This window comes from Oncorhynchus gorbuscha, linkage group LG12, assembly GCF_021184085.1.
Source record: "Oncorhynchus gorbuscha isolate QuinsamMale2020 ecotype Even-year linkage group LG12, OgorEven_v1.0, whole genome shotgun sequence".
NCBI classification, from domain to species: domain Eukaryota; kingdom Metazoa; phylum Chordata; class Actinopteri; order Salmoniformes; family Salmonidae; genus Oncorhynchus; species Oncorhynchus gorbuscha.
Genome location: NC_060184.1, coordinates 43334398 through 43346725, shown reverse-complemented (window position 1 = coordinate 43346725; position 12328 = coordinate 43334398). Strand labels below are relative to the sequence as shown.

Here is a 12328-nt window from a genome sequence, read left to right as displayed (position 1 = left end):
CTTTTTAAAGGAATGTTATCATTTTTGTAACGTTTCAAAATCATTTTTTTGTCTCCTTACATTGATTTGTGGTACAAATGTCAAATATTTTAATATTCCCATTTTTGAAAGGGTCCAAAAAGTGTCTGGTTTGAGTGGTAAAGTGAAAGCAGCTGACTGTCGATGAAAGTCGAGGAGAGAAGTCGGGGGAGATTTATCTGTGACAGTCGGACACTAATGTGGTTTTAAAACAGCAAGGCTCAGTGCAACATGGCAGTATTGCCATGGTTTAGAAATCTTTTTTCTATCTTGTCGAAAATAAACTAGCTCCAACTAGCCTAGCCTAGCTGACGTGCGATCCAAGGACTTAGAGAGGTTTGTGTTAGCTAGACTGATCTTCAACCTCCATATCACACACTCACAAACTTAAAATATATGTGTGCACATTTTACACTCAATTGTTGATAGGGAATGCCTCAAATATCACATTCATTTGTACATATCCACTGTATACATGCATTTCTGCAAAGTTGGTTCCTGTTTCAGTCACGTCTTTGGTCATGTTTGCGTGGGTCAAACAAAAACATCCTAATCATTGATTCGCAATAGAGGCGCCCATAATACAGGTCATGGCTGCAGCATGAAGTCGGTGACCATCGACTTGACAAAAGTGGTCCACTCGAACGCACCCATTTAATTGACCTTAACCAGACCTGGCCAACAAGGAGTCAGCTCCAAGTGATTTTATTTTCGGAAATCCCTTCTAAAGTATTCTCACGCATAATAGAGAGATATTATTGTATACCATCACAAATATCTGACTGAAACATAATTATTTCTAACCTTGCTTACTGTTTGGGCTCAGTCTACAAATTATTTGAAAACTATGTTCCCGTCCCCCTGACCGACCGCTCAGGAAAAAAATTGGCCTGCAGCTGAATCTAGTTGATGATCCCTGCCCTATCGGCTACATGTGATAAAGTCCAATATGTTTTTGTGTGCTTGTGTGGGATTCTGCTTTAACAGGTTTGCTCTAGCAGTAGCCACTTTTTTTCCATCATCAGCAGGGCGGGATCTCCATATCTGTTGGTAATTGTCCATAGCAGCTGCAGGCCAGAGCTCCTAGCGAACAGAGAGAGCCTGTTACAGTATAGTTTACTGTGGATCTGTTGCAGCATGGCAACAGCCTGAATTATAGTCCTGCAGGTGCACTGGGTCAGATTGGTTGAGCTGGAGTGGAGTACCACTGCAACTGTCACGTCCTGACCTTAGTTCCTTTTTTATGTCTGTTTTGGTCAGGGCGTGAGTTAGGGTGGGCATTCTATGTTTTGTATTCTAGGTTTTGTATTTCTGTGTTTGGCCTGGTATGGTTCCCAATCAGAGGCAGCTGTCGATCGTTGTCTCTGATTGAGAACCATACTTAGGCAGCCTGTTTTCCCACTATGGGTTGTGGGTAGTTGTATTCTGTGTCTGTGTTTTACCATACAGAACTGTTTCGGTTTTCCTTTATTTCTCTTGTTCTTTTGTATTCTGTGTTCAGTTTAATAAATACATTATGGACACTTACGACACTGCGCATTGGTCTGATATTTCATACTCCTCCTCAGAGGAAGAAAAAAATCATTACACACACACACACTGTGTTGGGTGGTTGCTGTGGAGTGGGAGGCAACTTTGGCTGAGTAGGTCACATACCACACAGCTCCAATTACATGAGCAGATAGCTCAGCCAGGGAAGGATACCAGAGACAGAGAGAAGTGAGGAGGAGAAGGAGAGACAGAAAGAGTGGAAGGGGTGGTGCTGTACTTCTCTCCTTCACTGGGCTTAAAGCAAAGCAAACCTCAAAGTCAAACTGTTTTTTTCAATCACAGAGTTACTACTATATATCTCAGTTTAAAGATCAGACATTGTAGCCATTTCCTCATGTTGAAATGGTGTGTTCCAGCTAGAATAACTGATTGTTGACTGATGCTGTGATTGGCTGGGACCTGCGTAATCAGGCAACAGATGTTTGTTAGTGTTTAGAGTTGCACTGTTGTTGATTGCTCTCTTTCTCTTCTATTTATTTATCTTCAATGTATTTCTCTCTCTCCTATTTATTTCTCTACTCTGTCCCACCCCTCTCCCTCTGTGCTGCAGGACATTGAGGTGTTAGTCATCATCCTCAGTATGACAGGGAAGTTTGCCATTGCCATAGCCTTTGGTCTCATCTACCTCTACACCTGTGAGCTCTACCCAACTATCATCAGGTACAGTACAAACTGACAGCTTTATGTATCCTACATGCTTCATGTATCCTAACAGATGCTATCAATTATAAAACTTGGTGTGTGTGTGTGTTCTCCCTTCAGGTCCCTGGCGGTGGGCAGTGGCAGTATGATGTGTCGTGTGGGCAGCATCGTGGCTCCTTTCTGTGTCTACCTAGCTGACATCTGGCAATACCTACCACAGGTAAATGACAAACAGACGGACGGACGGACGGACGGACGGACGGACGGACGGACGGACGGACGGACGGACGGACGGACGGACGGACGGACGGACGGACGGACGGACGGACGGACGGACGGACGGACAGACAGACAGACAGACAGACAGACAGACAGACAGACAGACAGACAGACAGACAGACAGACAGACAGACAGACAGACAGACAGACAGACAGACAGACAGACAGACAGACAGACAGACAGACAGTGTAGATAGACAGTGTAGATAGAGCATGTATTGTGATTATGATGACACATTTTAGTTCTTCAACAAACACTTTTCTTTTACTCCTCTCTTTGCTTTCCATTCCTCTCCCATAGCTGATTGTGGGGATCCTGGCGTTTATAATTGGTGTTCTGACCCTGTTGTTACCAGAGACCCTGGGTGAGCCCTTGACCAGCACCATGGAGGAGGCTGAGGCTCTAGGCAGGAAGAGTAGCCCTGATCAGGGAAAGAAAGACCCTGAGGAGGGGGTGGAGATGAACTAGATCCAGAGCAACTAGTTGGACGGCAAGCCCTGAGGGATACACCTCACCACCAACCAGAGAGAAGGAGGTGGCCAGGGATAGAGAGGGGGTAGGAAGTGGAGGAGAGAGAGAAGGAGAGAGACTACTGGAAGCGATGCCAAGAAACCAACAAAACAAACAACCGCAAAAACAAACAACATCGAATTTGGAACCTTAGTAGAACTTTTTGTAATAAAGTGTTTTTTTTTACATTTGTTCTGCAAAGTGGCCAATTTCAGAGCTGTTATGCTCTGGTTGAGCCAACCAACCGCAGCCAACCTCAGTTCCTTGGCTGCAGCTGTTCAGACAGAGACAGAGGGAAGTGAAGTGAAGGCCCTTTATTCATCACATCTCAGTCTCCTGATGAGAGCCACATGAAACTGAGCCTCATGTTCGACATTCACATCACATGTGCCTTCCAATCACAACCATTAATGAATGTGTGCGCGAGAGATTGAGAGTGAGAAAGAAAGAGTGTGCAGGTTCTATGAAGGAAGTGTATGTGCATGCATGTGTGCGTGCATGCCCGTGTGTGCGTGTGAAATTTGACGTTTGACTGAGACTGTGATTTAGTTACCTCTCTTCAGCCCGATGATCATCTAGTGCAGCTGATTTTGGATATGTGTTACTAACAATGCTGTTGTTATGTCATTTAAAGTGTACTTTGTCTATCTGAAGTCCAGTCCACACACACACACACACACACACACACACACACACACACACACACACACACACACACACACACACACACACACACACACACACACACACACACACACACACACACACACACACACACACACACACACACACACACACACACACACACACACACACACACACACACACACACACACACACACACACACACACAGAGAGAGAGAAAAGTGCATAGTGTTTGTGTTTTCTATAAGTACTTTATACTGAATCTATCTCAGGGCATCCACCATAAGATCTCACTGTGATAATATACAGTGTATTTGGAAACTAGACTCCTTCTCCTTTTCCACATTTTGTGACGTTACAGCCTTATTCTAAAATGGATTAAATAAAATAAAAATCCATCAATCTACACACAATACTCCATAATGACAAAGCAAAACAGGTTTTCAGATTTTTTGTTTGCAAAAAAAAGGAACCTTATTTACATAAGTATTCAGACCCTTCGTTATGAGACTCGAAATTGAGCTCAGGTGCATCCTGTGGTAAATTCAATTGATTGGACATGATTTGGAAAGGCACACACCTGTATATATATGGTCCCACAGCCATGAGGTCAAAGGAATTGTCCGTAGAGCTCCAAGACAGAATTGTGTTGAGGCACAGATCTGGGGAAGGGTACCAAAAAATGTCTGCAGCATTGAAGGTTCTCAAGAACACAGTGGCCTCTTTCATTCTTAAATGGAAGAAGTTTGGAACTACCAAGACTCTTCCTAGAGCTGGCCGCCCGGCCAAACTGAGCAATCGGGAGGTGGTCAGGGAGGGAGGTGACCAAGAACCCAATGGTCAATCTGACAGAGCTCCAGACTTACACTGTGGAGATGTGAGAACCTTCCAGACGGACAACCATCTCTGCAGTACTCCACCAATCAGGCCTTTATGGTAGAGTGGCCAGATGCAAGCCACTCCTCAGTAAAAGGCACATGACAGCCCGCTTGGAGTTTGCAAAAATACACATAAAAAAGGACTCACAGACTATGAGAAACAGGATTCTCTGGTTTGATGAAACCAAGATTGAACTCTTTGGCCTGAATGCTAACCTTCACGTCTGGAGGAAACCTGGCACCATCCATACTGTGAAACATGGTGGTGGCAGTATCGTGCTGTGGGGCTGTTTTCAGCTGCAGGGACTGGGAGTCTAGTCAGGATTGAGTCAAAGATTAACAGAGCAAATTACAGAGACATCCTTGATGAAACATCCTGCTCCAGTGCGCTCACTACCTCAAGACTGGGGTGAAAGTGCACCTTCCAACAGGACAACCTGATTGAACATCTCTGGAGAGACCTGAAAGTAGCTGACGCTCACCATCCAACCTGACAGAGCTTGAGAGTATCTTCAGAGAGGAATGGGAGAAACTCCCCAAATACAGGTGTGCCAAGCTTGTAGCTTCATTCCCAAAAAGACTTGATGCTGTAATTGCTGCCAACAGTGCTTCAACAAAGTACTGTGTAGAGGGTCTGAATACTTATGTAAATGTGAAATTGCAGTTTTTATTCGTAATACATTTGCAAACATTTCTAAAAAACTGCTTTTGCTTTGTCATTATGGGGTATTGTGTGTAGATAAGGGGAAATAACCATTTAATCCATTTTTAGAATAAGGCTGTAATGTAACAAAATGTGTAAATAGTCAAGGGGTCTGAGTACTTCCCAAATACACTATAGCTGTAGTGTTTTCTCTCTAGATCTCTGTGATGTTTTTTAAAAATCCATGTCATTTACGATGCCTTTGATAATATCCTTCACTTACTCTGTGTATACCAACTAGCTCTCACAGTCTCCCATCAGAATTAGACTTTCATCCATGTTCTTCAAATGTCAAATTTTGAAGTTGTTCCAAACTTTAAATTTCTAAGTGCTAAAGGTTAGGTTTAGTCATTAACTCCACATGTTTAAGGTTAGGGTTAAGTTCAGGCATTAACTCAGAAATCTTAAGGTTAGGTATTAACTCCTAATGGTTAAGGTAAGCGTTAAGGTTTGGGATAGGCTTAAAACAAAAATCTCAAGAACGACTTTCTATTGCTAGATTCAAACACGCAACCTTATGCACCAGAGGCAGATGTGTACTCCCAGCCACCATCTCCATCTGAAACCAACTTGAAGATAACAGCGCTCACTGTTGCCCCTAGTGGACGGTTTCCATGTCATCGCCCGATGTTCCGACGTGTGCACATGCGCGCTTGCGCCTGTGTTTGTTTTTGCGTGTTCTGATGCGATGGACTACCTTAAATAAGTGAGTGTGTGTGGGTGTGCATGAATATAAATGAAGTAAGCTACATTCTAGTCTCCCATCCAGAAATGGATCAAGTAGACTTCTTTCTCTGTGTTGGGAGCATAGTTGCTGGATGAAAAGATAGAAGAAAGACATTGCTGTATTTTAAAAAAAGGGTTTTGTTCATGTTTCGAAAAGTTCTGATTACTCTTTAAACCATGATGTTTCTGACCAAAGATGTGACGATGAACCCTATGATCTGCTTTGAAATCATTCTTAAACATAATCAGGCAATATACTATGTAAACGAACACACACAGCTCTGATATTTTGTTTCCTGACATTGGAAATCTATAAAACATCCTCATCAAAAAAAGCAACTGATGCAATTGTCATCTGTTTTTTTGTTTGTTTTAACAGTCTAACAATCATTGAAATGATTGTTAATGTATATTTTTGCACTGATAGGTTTCATGTTATTTAATTTTTTCATTTGAAGGAAAATTAAAAGAAGATGTCTAACAAATATTGTGGCCTTTCTCCTGGTTCATTCAGGTAGCTAGGGTTCTAGAGTTCTTAATGTCCTTGGGGTAGCAGGTAGCCTAGTTGTTAGAGCGTTGGGCCAGTAACAGAAAGGTTGTTGGGTCAATACCCTGAGTTGACAAGGTAAAAATCTGTCATTTTGCCCCTGAACAAGGCAGTTAACCCACCCCAGCTCCAAAAGAGAAAGCTTCTCTTCCCAGCACAAAAACATTTCTCAAACGTAGACACTCACATTTGCAACTGTTGGACTAATGATTACACCCTACATCAGCTAGATGTAGGCAAGCAGTGTTGAATGTGTCACTGTCTGTCACCTTGATTACGCTAATTTATCTTGGCTAGGTTGTAGCAACCTCATGAAAGGTATAGGGAAAGGTGGTAATCCAATATGCTGTAATAGAAATGAGGCCATACTCATTTTAAAAAATCGACATCGAGCGCCACTGGTGTGAGCCAGCTCATGCCTTTAATTTTTTATTATGTGTGTGGAGGACAGTGTGTATACAGAGTTACTGTGTGTGTGGAGTGAGCCCAGGGCAAGTCCATCGACACACACAGCTTTCCATTCGCTGCTGGAGAGGGGAGGAGGAGGGGGTCTTCCCTGCTGCTCCATCTTCTACACCACAGCCACAAACACACTACCTCAAACACAGTAGTCATCTGTGTTCATCTGGATTGCTCAAGTATTAGCATCTGGAGTATCTGTGGTGTATGTGTCTCTACCAGACACACTGACTGATACAGACTTCACTTGTACACACACATGTTATGCTATCAGTGGTGGGCTTTGTAGTGGTGATCTATACAGAGCCTGGTCACCATTAGACCCTATGCAGTGAGGCTTGTGACAGAGCGAAGCGTAATGAAAAGAGGGTGGGAGAGAAAGAGAAGGAAACCAGCGCTTGCAGGCCAAGGACTCTGAGAAGGAGAAATGAACTGGTGCATGGGCCCTGGTGGAAGAAAGCGAGGGGGAGAGGAGTGTGTGTGTGAGGAGCAGCTCACACTCCTCTCCCTCTCGCTTTCTTCCACCAGCTCATTTCTCTATGTAACAGAAATAGCAGCAACATAAATACTTAAGTCAGGCTCATTTGATCTACGGCATACTGACCTTATGGGTGTCCTACGAAGCAGGTTTGAGGAGTTAGCAAAGTCACTTTGGTCTACTCGGCATAACCGGTCATACGAAAGCTGACCTTTTAGCCTGGTAAACTTCTATGGCAAAGAATCCTTCAGAATGAACCTGCTCAGGGGCAGGCTAACTCCACTTACCCTGAATTAAATGACTGAGCAACGAGTTGAGGACCAATGAAATCAGATTCCCTCCCTCTTGCAAAGAGTTTATCATCATCCCCTTAATTTGAGGAAGATGACTGATTAAATATTTGGTTAATCAAACACTTTTTTGTTGTTGTTAGAAAAAACAGTAATGTTAAAATATATCACATTACACTTACAGAATGCATTTTAAACTTCAAGCAATATAAAACTTTTCTATGATCAATAGGAATGGGAAAACAGGTATTTGTGCATTGATTAGCACACCAAAGTGGCATTAACATGTAAAGACAGCACTTCTAAAATCCTACTTCACAACATAGCCCGTTGAATATGCAAGATAACTATTATTTCATTTTGATTTTGGCACAAAATCATAGATTGATGTTTCAGGATTGTCTCAATGAAGAGTTCGGCGTTCGACTAGCCATGTGTGACATGCACGCGCAGTTATACGCCTGCTAGAGTTAGTGGCAGGTGGACGAGCAATATCCACCATCATAGTACAGATGAAGCCGTATAGGAATGTGAAGCTAACTGAAGCTGACTAGCTTTAGAAAACCCTAAGTAGATCAAGCACGCTTCGTAGGATACCCCTCTTAGACTAGCATACTGACACAAGCATGCACAGACGCACCCACACACACCCATGAACAAACGCAGGCACGCACAAACCCATGGTGACATGTACACATATTCCAGTAACAGGAATAGTTTGGTCCCATTATGCAGTGTCTGGCAGGCAGTGTGGATGTGCAGAGAGCCTCACTAAGTCATTATTCCAAGAAAACTAGAACAAACTAGGATACCTGTCAATTACATTGGTATTTTAGGTAGTGGCACTGGCACTGATCCCAAAACAATCTCATGTCCTTGACCTCCATATTCCCGCCAAATGTGACCACTGTTCTGTGGAAATAAAGGGCCCATAAATAAGAAGGCGACACACATTAAAACCCATATTCACTATATTTTTCATATGGACATTGTTTGTGAAGTTTTGATATAGTGGACTAGCTACTTCATATTAATTTTCCATATAGACAATGTCTTCAGAGTTCACCATAGGTGACCTAGTTGAAGTCTTGGTTGACCTGTCAGTCAAGCTGAACTGGAGATGCCGCCATCTCCTGGTCAATGTGGGAGCTACAATCAAATACATAGAAGCGAGCTGATTTCTCTGTGGGCCAACTCCCTAAATGGCTCAACAGCTGTAGACAGTCTGTAGACCCCAACAACCCCTCCACATTCCCTCTCATCTCCTGGTCTTCTTCTCAACACACCAATTCCTTCATCCCTTCAACCTCCCACAAACCCTCTATCCATGTCTCTAATTTTCCCCTGAAGTTGGGATCAGCATTGGCTAATCTTACTTCTGTGATTGTAATGCAAACGCCCCCTCATCACACCACGTCCAGCCAATCTCATCCACTGTCCATATTAGCGGTTCTCAGGGCACCCAAGAGATTCACAGGGACGTCTGATGGAGGAGTAAGCTTCCGACTCCAAAATAGCAACAATGGTGGTTATCAGTTAGTGTCAATGGAAACTGGCAGTGTTCTGACGTAAACTTTTCTTTCCAGATTTGATCACTGCTCAATGGTTGAGTCATCTTTTTCTGTGGTAACCAACCAGCTGTTTGGGTCTTGGTCGTCCTTCTTCGGGGTCTCTGGGGTGTTGAAGACTGGGCCTTTACTCTCAGGAAGGAGGGCTGGTGGGCAGGGGGTCGGGAGACCGACTTGAGGCCAATTTTCTTCTTAATAAAGTGGAACTGGAACAGCACTTACACCGGAATAACCCAGTACTTCAGGTTCATCACGTTGTTAGCACATAACAGAGGCTGCATTTCTTTCATGGATCCAGAGATAGGTGGGTAAATGTACATTAAATGTATCCTCTCGAATTGGAAAACAATAGGCTGGCACTCCTTTGTATAATTAAGAATGAGAGGGAAAGCACAGACAACTGCAATTGTTAGGTTTTTATTTTGAAAACTCTCTGAGGATATTGAAATTCATGGATTCCATTTATTGTAAAACAGTTTAGACATTTCTTTAAGCTGATCATATTTCATGTTGGACCTTTGACTCATCTTTAGATAGTATGAATAAGTAGATAGTTGTAAGAATCCTAAAAGTACAAATTATTTCAACTTTGTAAGAAACCTTTTTTTTCCTGAGAATCTTATCTGGAATGCAAATGAATACATAATAATAATAATAATAATAATAATAATAATAAATTAAACGGTCAATAACAAAATCCACACGGAAGACAATGACAATGACTACATAGGCCCTACCACAATCTGTATATTAGATTGGCATGTTGTACGGCATAGTGTAGGTACTAATGCTAGGTAATCGCTTGTTGTTGTGGCCATTTATTCTCTGGATGTTGAGTTACCTAAAATGACCAAAGTGTAACACCATGGCTGCACTATGAAATACTGTAGAACTGAGAGTCAGGAGAGAGTTTGGAAACAGAGAAAACAAAGTCGACATCTGAAGTTGAACTACATCAAAATAAAATTAAGTGCACTGAGTTAAGACTTAACAAATGGTAATATAATTTGGTGAGTTCAGGTAAAGCTTTGGATTAAAATGTTTCAGCTCTATCTTTTTAATGAAATATTTTTCTTTGAGTGTTTATTGTTGTTGTAGGATGTCAAACATTTATGCTCTGTCTTATGGAAACATCGACAATTGAGGACAAACATACATTTTCACCAATATTTCCCTAGCTATGTCCCAAAATATTCAACCCATCTTCATATATTGTCAGTTGGATAAATGTCTAATCCAATCATAGGCACACGTTTGGAATTCTCTGAATTCATAGTTGGGTGCTCTTCTTGCCATTTGACCGTCTTATATCATTTCAACGTCTGTTAAGCAAAGTCAACCGATTCTGTTATCCATAGACACTGTCACATTTGAGCTAAACCAAATCAAATCAAACCTTAAAACAACCAAAGTTATATTTTTAAAGATTCCATTAATCTTCAATCTTCAATCCGTCAATCTTTAAATATGGCAGTTAGTCCATCCATCCATCCATCCATCCATCCATCCATCCATCCATCCGCCCACTCCCAAGGTCCTCAGCCATGAGCAGAGAGTCCGAGCCAAATGGAAAATGGAGCCCATAAAAACACGGGCATCAGGATCCACACACCCCCAACCAATCGTCCTCCTGGGAATGCTGACAGACAGGGCGTATTCCCCGCCCCCTTCTCATGCCACCTCCAGCCAACCAGCTGCTGGTAAAATCTTCAGTCACCACGGGACCTGTCAGGGCTGGACGAACCAGCTGTTGGCGTCCTCGAGGTCGGTCTCCAACTCCTCATCTTTGTCAAGGGGCTCTGGGGTTTGGACGGCCAGCTCTCTTAGGAAGGAGGCCTGGTGGGCAGTGGGTCGGGAGGCCGACTTGAGGCCAATCTTCTTCTTCATCAGGTGGAACTGCTCTCGGATGAAGTTGTAGAAGTCGTACTCGTAGCGCATACGGTGGTATAACACCTGAAGAGCTTCCAGAGTGGGTGTGTGTTTACGCACCGTGCCAGTCATGTTCCCCATCTTCATGTAGTCTGCAGGAAGGGGAGGAGACAAAGAAACACACCAGGAAGTTACTGATGTATGATTAAAATGTGAAGAGGAGACATATTGTCAGCCATCAAAGTGAAGATTTTTTTTTGTGTGGCAAGATCAGCTTTAATATTGTGTATAGATTGTACCTTCTATCAATGTAATTGTCTGCATCACTTCCAATCCCCCATGTATTTTGGGGGTAAAAATATATTTATGCTGGGTGGTTCGAGCCCAGAATGCTGATTGGCTGACAGCTGTGTTATATCCCGAGTGGTGCAGCGGTCTAAGGCACTGCATCTCAGTGCAAGAGATGTCACTACAGTCCCTGGTTCGAATCCTGGCTGTATCACATCCAGCCATGATTGGGAGTTCCATAAGGTGGCACACAATTGGCCCAGCACCGTCCGGGTTTGGCCAGTGTAGGCCATCATTGTAAATAAGAATTTGGTCTTAACTGACTTGCCTTGTTAAATACAGGTTCAATAAAAACATGTAATAAATATCAGACTGTATACCATTAGTATGACAAAATATTTTTACTGCACTAATTATGTTGGTAACCCGTTTATAATAGAAATAAGGCAATTTGGGGGGTTTGTGTTATATGGCCAATATAACACAATGTTGCTAGGGACTCTCCTGGAAGAAGCTAGCTAGCTTACAAAGAATAACAACAAAAAATATCTAGTTAACAGAAGAAAGGAAGACAAAATAAGGACAAAAGAAGGACAGAAGAAAAAGGAAAAGAAAGAGGACAACAAAGTGAAACAGTCAGCACTTCTATTGCAACTTCGTATTTCGTCGTCCTAACGTAGTCTACACTGCTATCTGCCCAGCAGCTAGCCAGCTAGCAAACGTCCACCGTCTACCGAATAGCAGCACTGTAGAAACTATTACACTCAACTGAACGACTTGATTAGTGTAGTGTTAGCTAGCGACATAGTTGTCTTTGCTGTCTTCGTATCCAAGATAATTGTGTAGTTTAGAGCGTGTAGTCTTAGAGTGATTATC

At 42.6% G+C, this 12328-nt stretch overlaps 2 protein-coding genes across 2 annotated transcripts in view; one reads left to right on the top strand and one right to left on the bottom strand.

Annotated features, from left to right (window-relative positions):
* The window catches only part of slc22a16 (solute carrier family 22 member 16), a 54419-nt gene extending 50671 nt beyond the window's left edge, over positions 1-3748 (top strand). Inside the window, exons 6-8 of the mRNA XM_046292162.1 lie at positions 2120-2229; positions 2332-2431; positions 2792-3748. Of these exons, the coding sequence (XP_046148118.1) occupies positions 2120-2229; positions 2332-2431; positions 2792-2959 (378 nt within the window). The 3' untranslated portion in view covers positions 2960-3748. The remainder of the gene's footprint in view (positions 1-2119; positions 2230-2331; positions 2432-2791) is intronic.
* A 5955-nt stretch (positions 3749-9703) lies between these two features.
* Positions 9704-12328, bottom strand: part of LOC123991030 (uronyl 2-sulfotransferase-like) — a 171785-nt gene continuing 169160 nt past the window's right edge. The window contains exon 8 of the mRNA XM_046292161.1: positions 9704-11316. Within this exon, the coding sequence (XP_046148117.1) occupies positions 11024-11316 (293 nt within the window). The 3' untranslated portion in view covers positions 9704-11023. The remainder of the gene's footprint in view (positions 11317-12328) is intronic.